Source organism: Peromyscus californicus, unplaced genomic scaffold (assembly GCF_007827085.1).
Source record: "Peromyscus californicus insignis strain IS unplaced genomic scaffold, ASM782708v3 Scaffold_1__1_contigs__length_55948999, whole genome shotgun sequence".
Classification (NCBI taxonomy): Eukaryota; Metazoa; Chordata; class Mammalia; order Rodentia; family Cricetidae; genus Peromyscus; species Peromyscus californicus.
This window is the reverse complement of record NW_026294492.1, coordinates 9,847,543-9,865,410: the sequence shown is the minus strand read 5'-3', so window position 1 is coordinate 9,865,410 and position 17,868 is coordinate 9,847,543. Positions and strand designations below refer to the sequence as shown.

The 17,868-nt window shown below is 43.6% G+C and overlaps 1 protein-coding gene across 1 annotated transcript; it reads right to left on the bottom strand.

The window, feature by feature from the left end:
- Positions 1 to 13,074: 13,074 nt before the first annotated feature.
- On the bottom strand, positions 13,075 to 17,577 carry Lratd1 (LRAT domain containing 1). The gene is made up of 2 exons (XM_052745874.1): positions 17,348 to 17,577; positions 13,075 to 16,296 (listed from the first exon to the last, which is right to left on the bottom strand). Exon 2 carries the CDS (start codon positions 16,258 to 16,260, stop codon positions 15,382 to 15,384), a length of 879 nt encoding a protein of 292 aa, XP_052601834.1. The 5' UTR covers positions 16,261 to 16,296; positions 17,348 to 17,577; the 3' UTR covers positions 13,075 to 15,381.
- Positions 17,578 to 17,868: the final 291 nt, after the last annotated feature.

Here is a 17,868-nt window from a genome sequence, read left to right as displayed (position 1 = left end):
GTTTTCTGGGAGCAGCATTGTTCAGCCACGTTGGATTCCCATGTTTAAATTCCTTTTAAAATTTTGAATTATGCCTTAGTTGCTTAAAAACTAGTGAGATTTCATATGGCTTCTTTAAATATCTTTATTTTTGGTCAACTTACTGCTACCCCTTATTTCCTACCCCTCTGCTCCTCATCCCTGCTTAAATCTTTAGCTTCCAGTATCCATTATTTAATTATTTGTATCACATGTATTCTACTATTCCATCCAACTACCTTTTCACATGGGTTTTGAGAGCTTAGGTTCCCATGCCACTTCTTCATGCACACTTCATTTTGGTTAACTCTTTCCCTGACCCCTCCTTTTCCAGTCTCTGTCCCTCCACTATCTGCTGCCGGATTCCCTTCTTTTTACATTCATCTCACGTTTAATCTACTGTTTCCTTAAAGGCATCTCTGTACCATTGGCCCATTACTAATTTCCTGGCTAAACACACAAAGCATAACATTTAAAGTTAGCCATCATATATGAGAGACTGTGCAATGTTTGTCTTTTTGAGCCTGGGTGAGCTAAGTATATATTTTTCCCATTTCCATCCATTTACTTGGAAATATCATGATTTCACTTATTTACCTCTGAGGAATATCCCATTGTGCATATCTATCACATTTTCCTTATCTATCGATCAGCTGATGGACACTTAGGTTGTTTCCATTCCCTAGCTTTTGGAAGTAGAGCAGCAAAGAACACGGATGTGCGTTGATGTAAGATGAAAGGTCTTTGGGAATATGCTTAAGAGTGGTGTAGGAGAGTCCTATGGTGATCCTATTTCAAGTTTATTTGAAAACCTCCAGACCTATTTCTAAAGTGGCTGCACTAGTTTCCATCCTTAGCAACAGTGTGGAAAAGTTCCTCTTCCCTTGCATCCAGCATCAGCTGTCATCTGTATTCCCGAGGATGGCCATTCTGACTGGGGTCTGGTGGGAATTTCAAGTAGTTTAAGCTGTATTTTCCTGGAACCTAAGGATGCTGAATACTTTTTTGTTTTTGAGACAGCGTCTCATGATATTGCCCTGCCTGGCTGGCTTTGACCTCATAGGAATCTGCCTGACTCTGCCTTATGTGCTGAGCTTAAAGGCATTCACCAGCATGCCACTAAATACATTTTGGATATTTTTTTCATATCTATGAAGAATGGCATTAGATTTTTTTACTGGGATTGCATTGACATTGTAGGTTGTTTTTGATAGGATGAACATTTTCACATTAGTTTTTCCAATTCCTGAGCATGGGAAGGGTCCCATCTTCTGGGGTCTTCCTAAATTTCTTTTGTCTGTGTCTTAAAGTTTCCATTGTAGTAGACATCTTTCCTTTCATTGGTTAGGTTTATTCTGAGGTATGTTATGGTTGTTTGTGGCTTTTTAAAAAGGATTTGTTTGCCAGGCACTGGTGGCTCACATCTTTAATCCTAGCACTCGGGAGGCAGAGGCAGGTGACTTCTGTGAGTTTGAGGCCAGCCTGGTCTACAGAGTGAGTTCCAGGATAGCCAGGGCTACACAGAGAAATCTTGTCTCAAAAACAAAAAACAGATACAAAAAGTTGCTTCCTTGATTTCTCTTTCAGTATCATTTTTATTGGTATATGGGAAGGATACTGATTTTTGTGTGCAAATTTTTTATCTTACCACTTTGGGTACTGCTAATTCAGGATGTACAAAAAAATCATTGAAACTATATAATACTTTATAATAATATTTTAAAAACACCTTTTATAAGAAATTAGAAGTACAGTATGTAGTCATATATTTTTCTATTTTTATAAAGTTTATTAAATTAACTCCTATGGGGGTGGGTATGCCTGCCATCAAACACTAGGAGAGGCCAGAGGACAACTTTTCAAGGTGGTTTTTCTCCTTCCACCGAAGGTTCTGAGGCTAGACCTCAGGTGGTCAGGATACACAGCAAACTCTTTTATCCACTGAGCCATCTCATTGGCCCAGCTCCATTTATTTTTGAAGGGCTTTTTGCCAACACATGATAAACAAGTTAATATTTTTAACAATACAGGGGAAACCTGCTGACTGAGACCTTGGTCCCACTGTGACAGACACAGACACCTTGAATATTGTCCAGTAAAATGCATCTTTGATTCTGAAGTTCAGGATTAAAAACAAAACAGCCTCAAGATAGAAGCCAGATTCTGTTTTAACTCTGATATGTGCTTGTACCTGGAGATTTTACTGTAGGAGGCTGACAGCACAGCCTAGGTGATCTGTATATCTATTACATAGCCCATCCAATCTTTGCCTGGATTTGAAAACCCTAAGGACTATTATTTTATGCACCTTGTACAGACTGCTCATTTCATTAATGCACATTATTTTCAGATCAAAAGAGCTTATTGTTGTTAACCACTGTCTACCAGAGGTTTGGTATAAATGCTGTCATACATTAGCTGAAAATGTTAACTATGTTTTGCTCTGTAAGGAGAAAGGAGACATTAATCATCCTAGAAAATCATATACAGCAGGGTAATAACTTCAGATTAGAATACCTGGATGAAAGTGATGGTGGGTTAACTGTAAGATGCGTAAGCATTTGTTTGTGTGTGTGTGTGTGTGTGTGTGTGTGTGTGTGTGTGTGTGTGTGTGTGTAGGGGGTATGTGCAGATATGTGTTCACATAAGTGTGTGTGTGAGAGGTGGACCTCTCATGTTGTTCCTCGGGAGCTGTCCAGCTTGTTTGTTGAGATAAGGTCTTCCACTAAGTCCCGAGCCAAACTGACTGGGCAGTGAGCTCCAGGGACACTTTTGTATCCCTCTCCCCAGTGTTTTTATAGAAACATGTGCCGCAGCACCTGCCTTTCTGTGTGCTTGGGGTCACGCTCAGCTCCTCATACTTGAATGACAAGCATCTTATAGACTGAGCCATCTGTTTAGCTCCACGATGTGATCTTGAGATGGGTGTTTGCCCTCAACCAAGCCTCAGTGCTTCCATTTGTTCACAGGTGGCAGCACGACCCCAGCTGACCTAAGGTTCACTGGGAGAGTGACAGCTGATGACCTCAGCATCATATCATGGGTCTATGTCCACAGTTTCCTTCCTGATGCTGGGGACTTGTCTTTTTAAATTAGTTCATTATTATAAACAAATACATTGGAGGCACCTTTGTAGATAGTAGAGTTTTCCAAGGAAGCAAAATCATTCTAGCCCTGTAAGTTTGGAGAGTTAAAATATTATGGTAGAATTTTCTGCTCAAAGTTACTCTGATAGGTGGATTCTTCCCCTAAGTAGCCCATATTAAATTCCAAATGTAATCCTACTGTAAAAATAGGGCTCCGACATCAGCCACCCTCCTTTGGGGCTCTTGTCATATTGACAGATTTGACAGGCAGACAAATTTAATTTATTAAAATATTCTGTCTAGCATTTTTAAAAGACAAGGGGTTTTTAGACCACAAATGGACTGTCTTCACAGGCTTATTAAAATAAATGCATAAAGTCAGCTGTTTTTCATTGGAATTCGTTAACATAAGATTCGATCTAGAAGGAACTGCTGTCCAGCCCTTGGCACACTTCTTCCTGAAATTTGTAGGAAAGTTTTCCACCTTTGCATAGATTATGGAATTTTCCTTTTTCAAACAAATGGGAATTTATATAAGAAGACACATCTTTGCTTGTATAATGTTCTGAGTTTCATGGAGATATTTGCTGTAATTAGGAGAGGCATTTAGGAAGCCAAGCCCTTCCTGCCAAAGGCCACTTTCAAATTATGAAACAGCTTAGTTTCTTTGGACAATAATCTTAGGTTTGATTTATCTGAAAGTTATTTTGTATTTATGGAACAAATAAAGTATCACAACTCATAGACTGCTTTTTTCTTTGAACAGAGGCCATTTTGAATTAAGCATAATGGTCTTTATAACTGAGTGACTGTATAAACTGTGAGACAATATCACTTCTTAGAGTGGTTAGTTCTGGCTTAGCAACCGTCCTACCTCAAGTAGTGATTTTACTTTGATTAGTGAGTCTTGATCCTAAAAGACTTTTTGTGTCATGCATCTGACTAGTTCACAGTATCTGGCACATCTGTGGCTGTCCTGTCTCTCCTTGAATGAGATTATTCCTTCGCAGTTCATAACTGCTTTGGGCTCAGCTAACTCCATGAAGCCTCAATATTTGCACATCTTTCCATTACATAATTTATCCCAACCTTGGGAACTAAGTCTTAATAAACAAACCAATCTACCCATCAATCAAAGATCCTGTCTACAGTGCACGGTAAACTGATTGGTAAATTATGTGCTTAATAGCATGGTAATTGTGATAGTTCACCAGCAAAAGGGCTTTGCTGCTGCACATTTAAATCTCCCTTCTAAGCTATTTTAGGATCAAACTTCAGCTACAAATAGACTTTTATGTGGTAATGGCAGATGATAGACTATTATATTTAAGTAACAAGGATAAAATATTTATTTCTATTCCCCCAAACTATTAGAAATCCACCAGAAAGGTATAATTATTTTAGAAACATCATCTGAATCTTCCATGCCCTTCAATGCCTTTAATGTATATATTCTCATGCCTTTTTTCTCAGACTCTAAAGAATTAAAAATAATTGTACATAGATAATTATCTATACTCTAGGCTGTAGTGGATTAAGGCTAATGATATTCCTACCTCCATCACCAGATCTCTTTCTAATTAATCAATTAATATCAGAGTCCAGTTAGTGTCATTCATATGCATATAGATATAGGGTTATCCACAGGGGCATGAGGAATCTACCAACATCCACACTCCTAAAGAAAAGCATCCTATTCCCCATCAGCAACCATCAACTACTGTCAACAGCAGCCTCATTTAGGAGCCCCACCACATCTAAGTTGGACTTTTTAACCCACTTGATCTTGTGTAGATCCTGCGTGGGTAACTAGTGCTGCTTTGTGCAATAGATGTGTCGTATCTAAAGTACAACCTTTCCCAGCACCTCTCCCATATTCTGACTCTTCCATTTGGCTTTCTATAATGTTTCCCAAGCCTCGAGGAGAAAAGGGTTTATATAGTCGTCACATTGATGGCTGAGGACAAACTTGTTGCTTATTTTTATCACTTTGGATAGCAACATGTCTCTGTGGCAACCACTGCCTTTTGCTTGGGAGCAGCCAAAACGGCTATGGACAGAAACAAATATATAGACAAGAGTTTGACAATGTCACGTTGTCATTTAGATAAACAATACCAATAGTTTCTCTCCCCTAGGGTCTATGATTTTCTCCTAGCTGTGAGTTTTGACCATGTTCATAGTACCAGGAATGAATTCCCTCCTGTGGATCAGGCCAGGCCATTTTCATTGCTTTCGGTTGCCCATAGTCAATAGATGGGAAAACCTTATTGTTAAGACGCCACCACACACTTTGATTTCAGGACACAGAGAAATCGGTCTCAAACTGACCAGGAAACTCTCCCTACTGGCTAGCTTTCATGGTGTTAGAAGGTGCTCTCTGATGGGCGATAGGGGAAGAAATGACATCACTGGCCTTATCCATTGCTGGACCCTGCACACGACAGTGATGAGCTGCCAGGTAAGATGTGTCCACTGGTAGAATAATGGCAAGACTGTTTTGGGGATAACTAGCTGCCCTCTAGACTGGATGTGAGGTCTGCTTTACAGTTTTAGTTCTTGAAGTTCTTGACTATACTTTGTAAACACATGGCTGAAAACAAAGGCTTAGGCTCTAGCCTCAGGACCATATAAACTGGACGGTGTGGTGGCACACTCTAATACTAGCAACTGGGAGAAGGAAAAAAGAGGATCAGAAGTTCAAGGTCACTTTTGGTCCATGACAAGTTTGAGAAGAGTCTGGGCTGTATGGATCCCGTCTGAAAACCAATAACTATATGAAGAAATTTGTAGATATATATACAGGACTTGCTGTTGTTATAATAGGCTTGTTACTTTTGCATAAAGTTAACGGAGTTGAGTCATATAAGCTCTGGTTGAGCATCAAATGTAGATGAGATAACAGCTACTACTAAACCAAAAATGGTAGTACCATATGCTTGGCTCTAGAGTAAAGCTATTTCAAAAGGCAAAATGGGTTCCTATTAACTTAAAATGTATTTAATGGAATTTGGGGCCTGAAAATTGGAATAGTATATGGCTGAAATACATGTTCAAAGTTTGGAAAAACTGTTCTGGGAACTCAGTGTGGGAGGATTCACTGGGCTTATTGAGTCCATGTTGCTGTTGAAGTGGAGTAGCGGGAAGTAGAGCTCCACAGAACAGCCTGAGGGGTAGCCAGGTACTTACTAAGACTCAGGACAGAGATGACTTTGAAATAGGACCGGGTAGGGGAGAAGGATTTTCTCCAGAAGTGAACCAGATCATGCAAAGGGACACAGTGACAAGTTTTAGAAGTCAGGCAAGGTCTCCTGCTTCTGACTCCCAGTAGTGATAGGTGAGGGGTGACACTTCACAGGTCAGTGATGTTGAAAGGGCTGTAGAGGGGCTGGGGACGAACTAGAGTTTAACTTTCATGCTGCCTAGGAGCCATTTCCCCCCATTAAGTTATTGGAAGTCCTTAAAGGATCTAGGAAGTAACAGGGCAGAAGAGCTTTGGTTTCAAAGACTTGTTTTTTGTTTTTTGTTTTGTTTTGTTTTTTGTTCTACAGAGAATAGAGGAACTTGCCCATAGCCTGTTCTCTTTTGTCAATCCTGTCTCATAAAACCATGCCCAGATAAAGCAGAGTGCCGAGATGAAATGGGGAAGATGCTTAATGAAAAATCTCCTCTTTGGAATTTGGTCTTTGAGAAAAAGCCATGCTTCACCAGTATCCCTGATTCTTCAGATCTCCAACATCAAATTAGTATTTGTACTTCATTCTAAACTTTGTCATTCTTGAGTTTTGGCACTCCCCCCCCACCTTGCACACAACTGGATGTATAGCTTAAAACGCCAAGTTGACATGGCTTTCCTTAGGCCCTGACTACCACAGCCTGCCCCAAACCATATGAAATTCTATTAAATGCCTGGAGGTTCTAAGAGAATAATAACTTCCCGGAAAACTCCAGGGCACTCTTCCTAAGAATTCTGGGGGGAAATATTAAATATAGAAACATATATATTTCAGAAGACATCAATTCAGCTACATTTTTAGTGCTCAACTTCATTTCAAATTATCCTAGCTGCTGAATCAGCCTGGAGGTCCAGAAGACATCAATCAAAGGAGGCTGATTTTTCTTCACACGCTTCCACCACCATAGGAATGTCAGGCTGAAGCAGCCTTTCCCTTTTTCACTCATGATGTAGGTATAATCGCTTAGGGGTAAGATTGGGAGAGATTTACCTTTGCAAGAAGCAAAGAGGACTTGGGCTTTCAGTAGACTTTTCCATACTCACTGAACATCTTGGGGCAGTCTTGGGCCCAGTAAATCACATTTAACATTCCTTGTCTCATGTCTATGTCTTGAAATCCAATCCTTGGTTGCCTATAAAATTTGCAGCTAAGTTGTATCACCTAGGCAGAAGTTAAATTACCAAGAGGGGAAGAATCTGTATTTCCATAGTCATGAAAATCATAAAGATCATTCATGAAGAAATATATTTACTACTGTGCTGAAGACAGAGAAAATGTTTTATACTATATATAACTAATCTCTTACCATTTGCAATATAGTGCAATATGAAGCATTCATCATCCAAGCTAGTTTCCTAAAGAGGAACTAGTTTCTCACTGAGTGATGTGTAGAGAGAGTCACATATAAGTTCACCTTCAGCTTTTGGTGATTTTTACCCTGGAAAGCCATCTCAGTCCTTCTCAGGTTTTCCCATCCATTCAATTAGACTAGATAGTGCTAGGCTTTGCAACTACATAAAATGAGCAAGTTACACAATCTCCTTCTCCCCCTGCAGACCAAGCAGATGTGAGAGGAAAGACTCAACTGACATTTATGACAGAGGAAAGAGAGTGTGTGGGTGTTCTAAGCAAAGTACAATGGAAACTTCCAGAAGAAAATGACCAAAATCACTCTATAGGTTTGGGTAGATTTCGGTTATGAAAGGTGGATAAATATGGGTATGTTGTTCCAGAACTGAGACAGGAAAGCTGGTAAAGTGGACGAGACAGGAAGTCATGGAAGACTTAATTGAAACTCCATGTTCTACAAAACGTAGGTGGCTTGGATCTTACAGTTGTGGGACATGCAGCTGGGACAGGATAGGTTCATACTGTGTGGGTCTGTGATTGTCCTACTAATATATATGGTGATGACTCTTGTGAGCAATGAAACTGTATGGAAAGATCACCATGGCCGCAGGTGTTCAGACAGAGGAACCATGGGGTTGAGACAAGTGAAGAAGCCATAGGAGTAACAAGGTATGAGGTGGGCACCCAACTTGAGCAAATAGCAGCTATAATTAAAGCAACTGGCATATAGTATTTCTCATTGTATCCAGGAAGTGTTCATCACAGCCAGAAAAACCAATGGTGTATCCCATTAAGGACAATCACGGAAGGGTAGATGGATATACTTGAAATGCTTTGGCCAATCCTCTTTCACAGAGACATATCCCACTCCTTCAGTAATTATAGGTCCTATAAGCTAGTCTTCCTATGTCTCTGAAATCTCTGCTTGTTCCTGTGTGTGAACACAGTTTGGGCCCAAAAGACACATAAGGAATGTGAAAACCCTAGAGCTGTGGGTTGGAAGTCTGCCCTTAGTTTGACAGCTCTAAACCTCAGGATGTACACTAAAGTGACTCCTTGGAGATGGTACAATTCTTCCTGAATATGACTGTGCACTGTGTAACCATTTACAGTCTAGTTTCACTAAGCATCACTTCGTGTGACTATATCCTAAATATAATATCATGCACATATCCTCTAACAACTGTTGAACATTTATCTGGAATTCTAATCTAACCCAAGCAGCCTGTATCTTTGTGAGCTGTATCCTGCAATACTACCCTGAACCTTGCTTCCTTTCAGCTCAGAACTCCCAACCCTAGAGACATGCTACCTCTGAGAAGCAAAAACAGGAAGTGTGTGCTGTTAGGGGTTGCAACCTGTTAAAATTATCTTCAGTGACTCTCACAGATTTGTGGGCTGCTTAGGAGACTCTGAAATCTGAAGACAGTGGGCTTTCACACTTAGTGAAAAACTAGCATGCTGCAGAACTATTGGAGGGGGGAAGTTGATTTATAATAACATGTGTTAATGCAAATATCAGTATGCTTACAATAAAATACTCTCATGTTTCCTACTGGGACATGTATAGAATATTAATATCTGTCTTGATGTCACAGACATATTGTTGCTGGAAGCAATAAAAATAAGTATGTAAATAAATAAAAAGAAAGGAAGGAAGGAAGAAAGAAAGAAAGAAAGAAAGAAAGAAAGGAAGGAAGGAAGGAAGGAAGGAAGGAAGGAAGGAAGGAAGGAAGGAAGGAAGGAAGAGAAAATCCAGAAGCCAAATATGACCTCACTTTTGTTGTTTGAACCTTGGATTGCCGTTTTGATGCACTCTCAAAGTGTAGCTCAGGCTGGCTCAAGATTACATTTTTCTTGACTCAGCATCCAGAAGTTTGAATGATAGGTCTGTGCCTGGCTTACACTGACTTTTGGAACATTTATTTTGAGGTATTGGTTCTATTTGTACCCAAGATAAGTATCTACTGTTCAGATAAAACTAAGTTCAAGACGTACGTTCACACACAAAAATAATTGGGTTATAAAAGCCAACAAGCATAGCAAATTATTTTAGTGTATATAAATGAGTAATGTTTAATAAAAAATAAAAACAAAACGCTCTGACCAAATGGCATCCAATCTAATTATCCCAGCAAGGTAAGTCTGTATTCTAGTCTTAATCTACAAATGAAGAACATTTTTATTTCTTATAATTGTAGCAAGAGCTACAATAATAACCTTCCTCTGAAGGAATAATCCTGTGATTGCATGCTAGAAAAGTCTCACCTTGAGGTGAGAGAGAGAGAGAGAAAGATGGATGTGGGAGAAGCCAGAGACAGAATTACTAGTTTGCTTTCATCTTTCCCACCAAAACAAGAGAACAGCTTTCACTTTTCTTGGATCCCGAGATTTTTCTAGAGGCAAAATGGAATATTCCAGACATCCTTGAATATGAAGCTCCCAGGCCTAAGCCTCCTGAGGAGTTCCATGAGCGCTCTGAGGCACCTTTGACAATTTCAGCTATGGAAGTTTATGTCACCTTCATACCTAAGGCAAATGGTATGATCGCCGAGTTTCTGAGTCATCAAGAATTACTGAAAACCATCTGATCAAGACACCTGTTGTACCTACTATGTGCCACATACCGTCACCCACCAGAGAAACTGGTAAAAACCTGCAGCTGGAATTGAGGGGCTGCTCCCATGGATTTTCTGCCACCCAAAGCATGGATCTTAACTCGCCCTTCTAAGGAGGCAGAAAGTACCATTTGTCACTCCAACACATTCTAACACTTGAAGTACTTATATTGAGGCATCCAAAGAGGTAACATTCAGCCTCAAAGGTAAACTTTGAGTTATGCAGCCGGAGACCCTCGTACATTATTAAAAGGTTGAAAATTAGGCTCTTAGGTTTTCCCTGTTGTCTTCAGTTGGAATGGAGAGCTGTTGTTGCCCATTGTAAAGCTCATTAGCTCGCTAAATTTTATAACCTCCACGGTGCCTTCCCATTCTTACTTTTTCAATTGCCTCCTCACCTTTTCGGCTTTCTTTTGAATCTTGCTTTTGATTTTTTTTTTTTCTGCTTCAAAAAGTGAAACTAAACTGGATCCAGTGGTGCATACCCATAATTGCAGCACTCAAGAGGTGTAGGCAGGAGGACCATTTTGAGTTTGAAGCCAATAGCCTCATCACTGAATGTTCCAGGCTAGTCAGGATTATATAGTGAGTCCCTGTTTCAAAAAACAAGCCACAATTTAAAAATAACTAGCATCGGGCAGCGGTGTGTATGTTTGAGCAGGGGTGGGTGGGGGTCGATGAGGGTGGGTGGTGGGGGTGGGTGGTGGGGTGGGGGGTGGTTGTGACTAAAAGCTAACTTGCATAAGTCACACATTTGTTTGTTTGATTAGTTGTGCTTGCTTTAGGCATAGCTCTTTGCTGCTCAACTAATCATGACTGTGTTAACCCTTAACCCCTGGACATTCTGCTTTCTGTTTTTATAAATCTTAAGTCACTTTCCATACTGGTCTTTAAAAAAAAAATCTATGGGTTTGTGTGTGTGTGTGTGTGTGTGTGTGTGTGTGTGTGTGTGTGTGACACAATATTTAGCTATTGGCAGAAATTTATATAATATGGAATTGTACATGGACATTAGTTTGAACAGGTGCATAGCGTATTTTTCTAATAGCTAAAACTCTTCCAAGAAAATGAACTGACAGGGTCTTAGGAGAAATAGTGTCCCATTGAAGCTCTTTACATTTCAAGGAGACTGGAAGTCTGTGTTTTTCATTTGTAACCTTTTGTGCATGTAGCAAAGTGTCTCTCCAAAGCAAACACAAACCAGTATCTTCATTTGTTGTAAGAAAAGACATGATGGACCATAGCCCAACCATGTCTAGGGCCCAAGTTCAAGCTCAGCACCAAGGGCAAAACAAAACAAAACAAACATAAAACACAAACCAAACCAAACCAAACCCAAATAGCAGGAGCTTTGAAGACATGCTTGTAGAAAAGAGAAAATTGGGGGCCTCCCATTACTGTGTCATTTACTATTAATTTGACTTCATTTTGACTTTCCCTTGTGTATTAGGTGACTTAACACTTTAATTCTCAGAGATGCTGAAGGCAAAAGAGAAGCAATCACTAGAGGATGCGGGAAGAGCATGGGGATAAATAACTGAGGTCTCAGAAAATTCACTATTTTGTACATATTAATAAAATACTTTTCTGAAAAATGCCATTATTCATCCAAAAGTGTTCATCAAAGAAACATGATATTGAAGGTGAAAAACGTGAATTTTTTTTAAAAAATCATGTAACATCAATGAACTTAAAACTTGCTTCTGTGTCTGGCAAGCTATTATGTGTTCTAAATGCAGATTAATATTTGTAATTCTTTTGCTAAACTATGGACATAAGGGTCTCTTAAATGTTAAATATCAGAGTACATTTTATACATACATACCAATTTAGCTCATTGATACAGCTGATTTTTTTCTTTTTAATGTAGCACATACAACTTCTACAGGATTTCTTTTTCAAAGGAAAAAATACACTTTAAGAGTAATGGCATTTGAGGGCTTTATTTGTCAAAAGTATGCCCAGCCCACCTTTCCCATCTGTTGTTATTGTTTTTGCTTTTTAATGCAGTAAAGCTCTCTGAAAAACATCTGCATTTTAAATTTCTCTCCTTTTTTAGGTAGTGGTTTACTTTGGAGATATGCCCATTCACAGGGGAGAAAAGACAGAGGTGGCCTCTGCCTTGGTGAGGGTTGGATAGAACACAGCTTCACACCCTCTACATTATGGGAGTTACCTTAGCTCCCTCCAGGACAACAAAAACTAAAGCTACTTTATTGTCCTTTTGCAAATGGTAGGAGACTCATGGCTTAATTCCTGTCACCAATACAATCTAGAGAAACGGCATTCATCCATAATAAAACTCAAGTGGCAGCTACAAAAGGATCTTCAACTTTTGTGGATCTTGCAACGTCCTTAATAATGTTTTAAAATAGAAACCCCTCTTCAGGATGCAGCAGTTAGATAATATCCTCTCTACATGGACTCCTTGTGTTCACAATGACCAAGAGATAGCAATTATTTCCACAGGATCACGAGAAACCTTAGAACCCCCTTTCACATTCCTTTTTTGATCAGTGTTTTATTATTGTGAATTTGTAAAACTATTATCATCCACCCAGTCCTTGGTAGATTAATCTCCCAATCCTGTTAACATTTCCATCAAGTTTCAGCAAGTATCAAACTATGAACCAGTCCCCTGTTGGCACGGCACATAACTCTCATCAGAGGACTAACTCAGTCTGGGGTCTGATATAGACTGATGCATTTCTCCTGTCCACTCACTGACAGGTGGAAGACACAATGTCAAGAAGGAGTCCCATTGGAGCAAGTGCTTAGGATGGTGTTTAATTCAGCAGGGAGCCAAGATACAGTAGTAGGACACAGGAAAGGATATGGCGTGTGTAGACACAATAAGGAATTTCTGTTTATGGTCATCAATCTGTCATTTGCCAAAAGACTAAGTTAGAGGAAACAAATGACTGTCAGTTCTCCGTACATGCAAAGGTTAAGTTTAGTTGTTACGAAAAGTTTTGCTGTTGTGTGTGCTGAAAGAAAAGCATAAACAGTTTTAAAAAATAAATCACTCAATTAATTGGCTTCAGAAAAATACTTTAGTTCATATTTCATTGATTTGACCTTTTGACTTAAGATCAGAGAATGAATCCAGCATGAAAACAAAACGGAACAAAATAAAACAACAAAAATCCCCACAAAACAGAAACAAACCATTTAAACCATGGAAAAGGCATTTCCCTGTCAGCTAACTTCCTCTAGTTTTTATTGCCTTATTTTCAGATGCCAAGAAACTGGCTTTGGACCTAGTTTTTGCTGTTCAACTAAATCAGAGCTGTCGGTATGCAATTGCTCACAACCATTAGCTAAACACTGTTATTTGACAAACTCCCCCCGAGAGACCGTGTATGTCCTCAGGTGTGTCTAGCACATAGAATCAAGTAAAGACCAGTTAGGCTGTGGCTGTATCCCTTGGAGAAAACCCACAAACTCTTGCCCACAGGAAGGAGCTTCAGGTAACCATGTTTTGAAAGACACACGTTCTGTCCTGATTCTAAGAGTGCTTCTCTCTTCTCAGAAAAACAGCAGGACAGGCTACAGACGTGGGCCCTAGAGCCCACCAACTCTGGATTCCTTTTGAAGGGGATCGAGAGGTGATGAGAGAGGAGATGCAAAGATGATAATGATGATGATGATGATGATGATATACAACATGGAGAAAAGAACCCCCCTGGAACTTGCTAGCAATCACCAAAGCAGCAGACCCTTGAACTGACAAAAATTCAGTACAATATACACATTAACGAACAGCTCCACCATCACAGGGCTACTTCGTAAAGCCAGGAAAAAAAAAAAGTAAATGATTATAATAATGATTATAATGTCCCCAAACAGAATTCTCATAAGAGTTGAGAAAAACCAGAGTGAAAGGCAATGTCAGCTAAACTCTTAGCTAAATTCCACTCCTAATGGCCCCCAGTATTTAAGCTATCATGGATTAAAGCCATGAAAATAAAAATTTCAATTTGAAATTTCATTAGCATGTTGCTAAATATGATCAAGAGAAGCATCATCGACACTGTAGGCTTTGTTGACATCGTTGGAAAACTGCTGTTTCGTTTTAAAAAAAAACAATCTCCACCTCCCCCCCTGCCTTCTAAGATCTTCTTCTAATTAGGAAAAGCCAAACTACAGACACTGGCTAGGCTGTCCTAATGCTGGTTTCTGGAATGTTGTAGATCCTCCCTGCCGCCTTCTCCTCCAGTCCCTTGGAAAACAGGACTCTCTGAAATGCAGAGTGAGGAGGGAAGCAATCAAGGAATTGCTCCGAGCAAAAAGCCGCCTTCTCCTTCCTACATTCAAGTGCCCACACACTAGGAAAATTAGCTCCTTTTCCGGAACGGGGCGGGCCGTCCTCACTCTTAAGAGGTGCTGCGCCATTTTCCTCCGGGGACCCAGAAGGCTTCCTCTTCTGCGGAGGGGTCGGTCAGTCCCGGGATGGCGCCTGCTTCCAGCTGTGCAAGTAGGGAAGCCAAACCTATCCAGCTCAGCCCGGAGCCTGGAATGCATTGTTAGGAGACTCTGGGTTGCAGAGCTGTGAGACAATCCTTGGCAGCCTCAGGGTAACCTGGAGTCCCCGAAGTGCTCCCAAGTACACAGGACAGGCTCGATTTCATGGGAATTCTGAGATCGGGGGGACACACATCCACTCGGGAGTTGAACTGTGCCCTGCAAGGAACAATTCTCACCTCTGACTGGTCTGTGTGTGAGCGTCTGGGGGTGGTGGTGACTGTCCCCTCTCACTAAAGGGTATTTGCCCTGTCTGGTGAAGAGTCACTGACCATTGGCTCCCGGGAAAGGTCTTGTCCTTGCTCACTCCCCGTTTCCCCGTCACAACCCAGGGCCAAGGCGCAGGCTGGGTAACCCCGGCACGGTCACTAACACTAAGGGTTGTCTTAGGGGCGTGCGTAGCTGCGCCGCCGGGTGCCGGTGTGAGTTCCTGAAGCTTCCAGCCGCTGGCCCTGGGCGGGCGCGCTAGGGGGTGTGGGGTGCAGAGCTGCGGGGACAGGAAAGGAGCTCCGGGCGTGAGAAGAAGCGCGGAGGGCTGCTGCTCTGGGGTTACTCCTTGTCGTCCACAAAGTCCTCAAGCTCCTGCAGCACTCGCAGGCGGCCACTGGCGTCTATGCGGCGCTTCTCGCGGATGAGGTCCTCCAGGCTGTGGAAACGGGCCGTGTGGACTTTGTTCTCCTCCAGATGCACCTTGAGATAATACTGCTGCTGCGGGGGTGGCGTGCCTGCGGGGACCTCCCCGCCAGCCTTGAACTCGCGCTTTCCAAAGCGGCACCAGGCGGCGAAGCTCTCGGAGTTCGTCCAGCAGATCTCCTCGCTCTTGAGGCCCAGGTGGCCGCAGGCGTTCTGCACCACCAGCTCGGCCACCAGCGGGCGGTAGCGGTACCAGCTATTCACCACCCGGCCCACGTTGGCCGCGCCCGCCTGGTACAGGCTGTCCTGGCGGATCTCGCCTTGGTGCAGGTGGATGATCTGCCCGCCGCCCACGTAGACGGCCCAGTGCGGGGCGGGCGCGGGCTGCTCGGTCGCGGGCTGTAACCACAGCAGCTCCAGCAGGTCGCCCGGCTCGCAGATCGCGGGCAGCGCGGTGACCGCGTAGACACTCAAGTCGGCGCCCTGAGGGCCGCCGGTTACTTTGGAAAAGATGCATTCCTGGCCCCGGAAGGCGGAGAACTGAGTCTCGTTGAGGACGAGCTGGTGCAGCAGGTGGTGGTGGTGGCGGCTGGGGCTCTCTGGGCAGGGGCTGCAACCTGGGGGGCCCTTCACACCAAACTTGTCCGGCTGCCCGCGTTCGTCCAGGTCCTCCTCCTCATCCGAGAAGAAGTAGGCAACCCCGACCCGCAGCTCGTCCTTCTCAATCCCCGATGGGTCCCCAGTGGGCAACTCGCTGTAGTTGAGGTGGGTGATGCGGTCCAGTTGGTTGCCCATCAATGACGCGGCGAGGCCAGGGCCAGGAACTGAGATCTGCCGAGGGAGACAGGACAGACACCATCAGAGTCCGGGCTGACCCTCCTGGTGTCCCCTCCCCAAGGCGTTCAGTTCCCCTGGGGCCTGCAGCTTGCCTAAGTGCCGGCACCAAAGTCGCCTGCGCCTGTCAACTTTGCAGGTCCTCCCTGGGGTAGGAAAGGGGACACAGAAGAAGCCGCCAGTCTGGAGGGCCAGAGGAGACACCATAAGGCTCAGCCAGCCTCCGACTCTGCCCGGGAACCCTGCCCTGTAACTTCCACAGGAGAAAGCACGGGCGGGCTAGAGAGCAGGCGAGGTTCAAGTGGGCGGAGAGAGCGCAGGTTGTGGCAGGGTGGGAGATGGATACCCAGACGGAAGGGTGGGTGTCAAGAAAAGCGGTAAGGCCTGAAGCTAGAGCAAGCTGAGCTCACATTGTGGTCGCCATCCTCCGCAGCCCACCGGCCCATTTTGCACTGGGTCACACCCCATCCCTGACAGCGGCTTGCCTTGCACAATGACAGACTTGTTAGATGCATTCCCTGAACATCAGCAACATTTTGCACACTTGGAGTCCGGCAGACACTGACAGCCTGGTACATACACCCACAATGTTAATGTCACACACCCACAATGACACGTCTTGGCGACCACACATTGGCACCCTCTCCCCCAAATCCTACACAATTCCGGACGCACGCCTGCACACTTGCCAAATGCACGTACACTCAAGCACCGGGGCACACCTGCCCACGCAGGCAGGTACACTCTGCCCTCTCCTTGCTTGCCTTCTCGCTAGCAGAGCCAATCGGACTGCGCCAGGGCGAGGCTGCTCTCTCTAAAATAACCTAACAAAGAGACAGGGGAAGCAAGGCGAAACCAGTGGTGAGTATTAGTGCGGGGTGTGTGTGTGTGTGTGTGTGTGTGTGTGTGTGTGTGTGTGTGTGTGTGTGTAAAGAGGTCTACTTTCAACCCAAAGAGCCCCCTCTCTCTCCTACCCAGCACACGATCCACACAATCGGACGAAGAAGAAAAACCATTTTTTAAGGCAAAGAAAGCGGCTTATCCGTACCCGTGATTTCCCTGCTCCCGAAAACCCCAAACTCCTTTTAAAGTCTCCAGGTCCCCATCGGTGCTGTGGAGGCGGCAGCGGCGAGTAGGTCCTGGCGGCGCGTGAGACTGCGGTTCAGATCTACCCGGAGGCAAGCAGTGCGGTGAGGTGCCCAGAGAGGTGCGGGTGCGCTCCGTGTCCACGCTGGCTCGGGCGTCTGCTCCACCTGGCAAGTCCTGGCTCCACTCGGCTTTCCACAGCCGCGCCGACGACTCTTAAATCGCCTGAACAGCCGTTTTCCAGGCCCGCCCCGGAACGCGCCCATTGGTTGGGACAGGTGCCCGAGCCCTGCCAATCTCTGCTGAGGGTGGGATCAGGGGCGGGTTTCCTTTGTGCTCCGCCCTGCCCAGCCCCCAGCATTTCCCCCCAAGCCTCACTGCTTTGGGAGCGTAGGTGTGAGCGCCTTGGGGGAGCGCAGCAGGGGCGTGGCTTGTGCACCCAGCTGCTCCTTTGCAACCGAGTCCCTGGCAACTGAGAACACA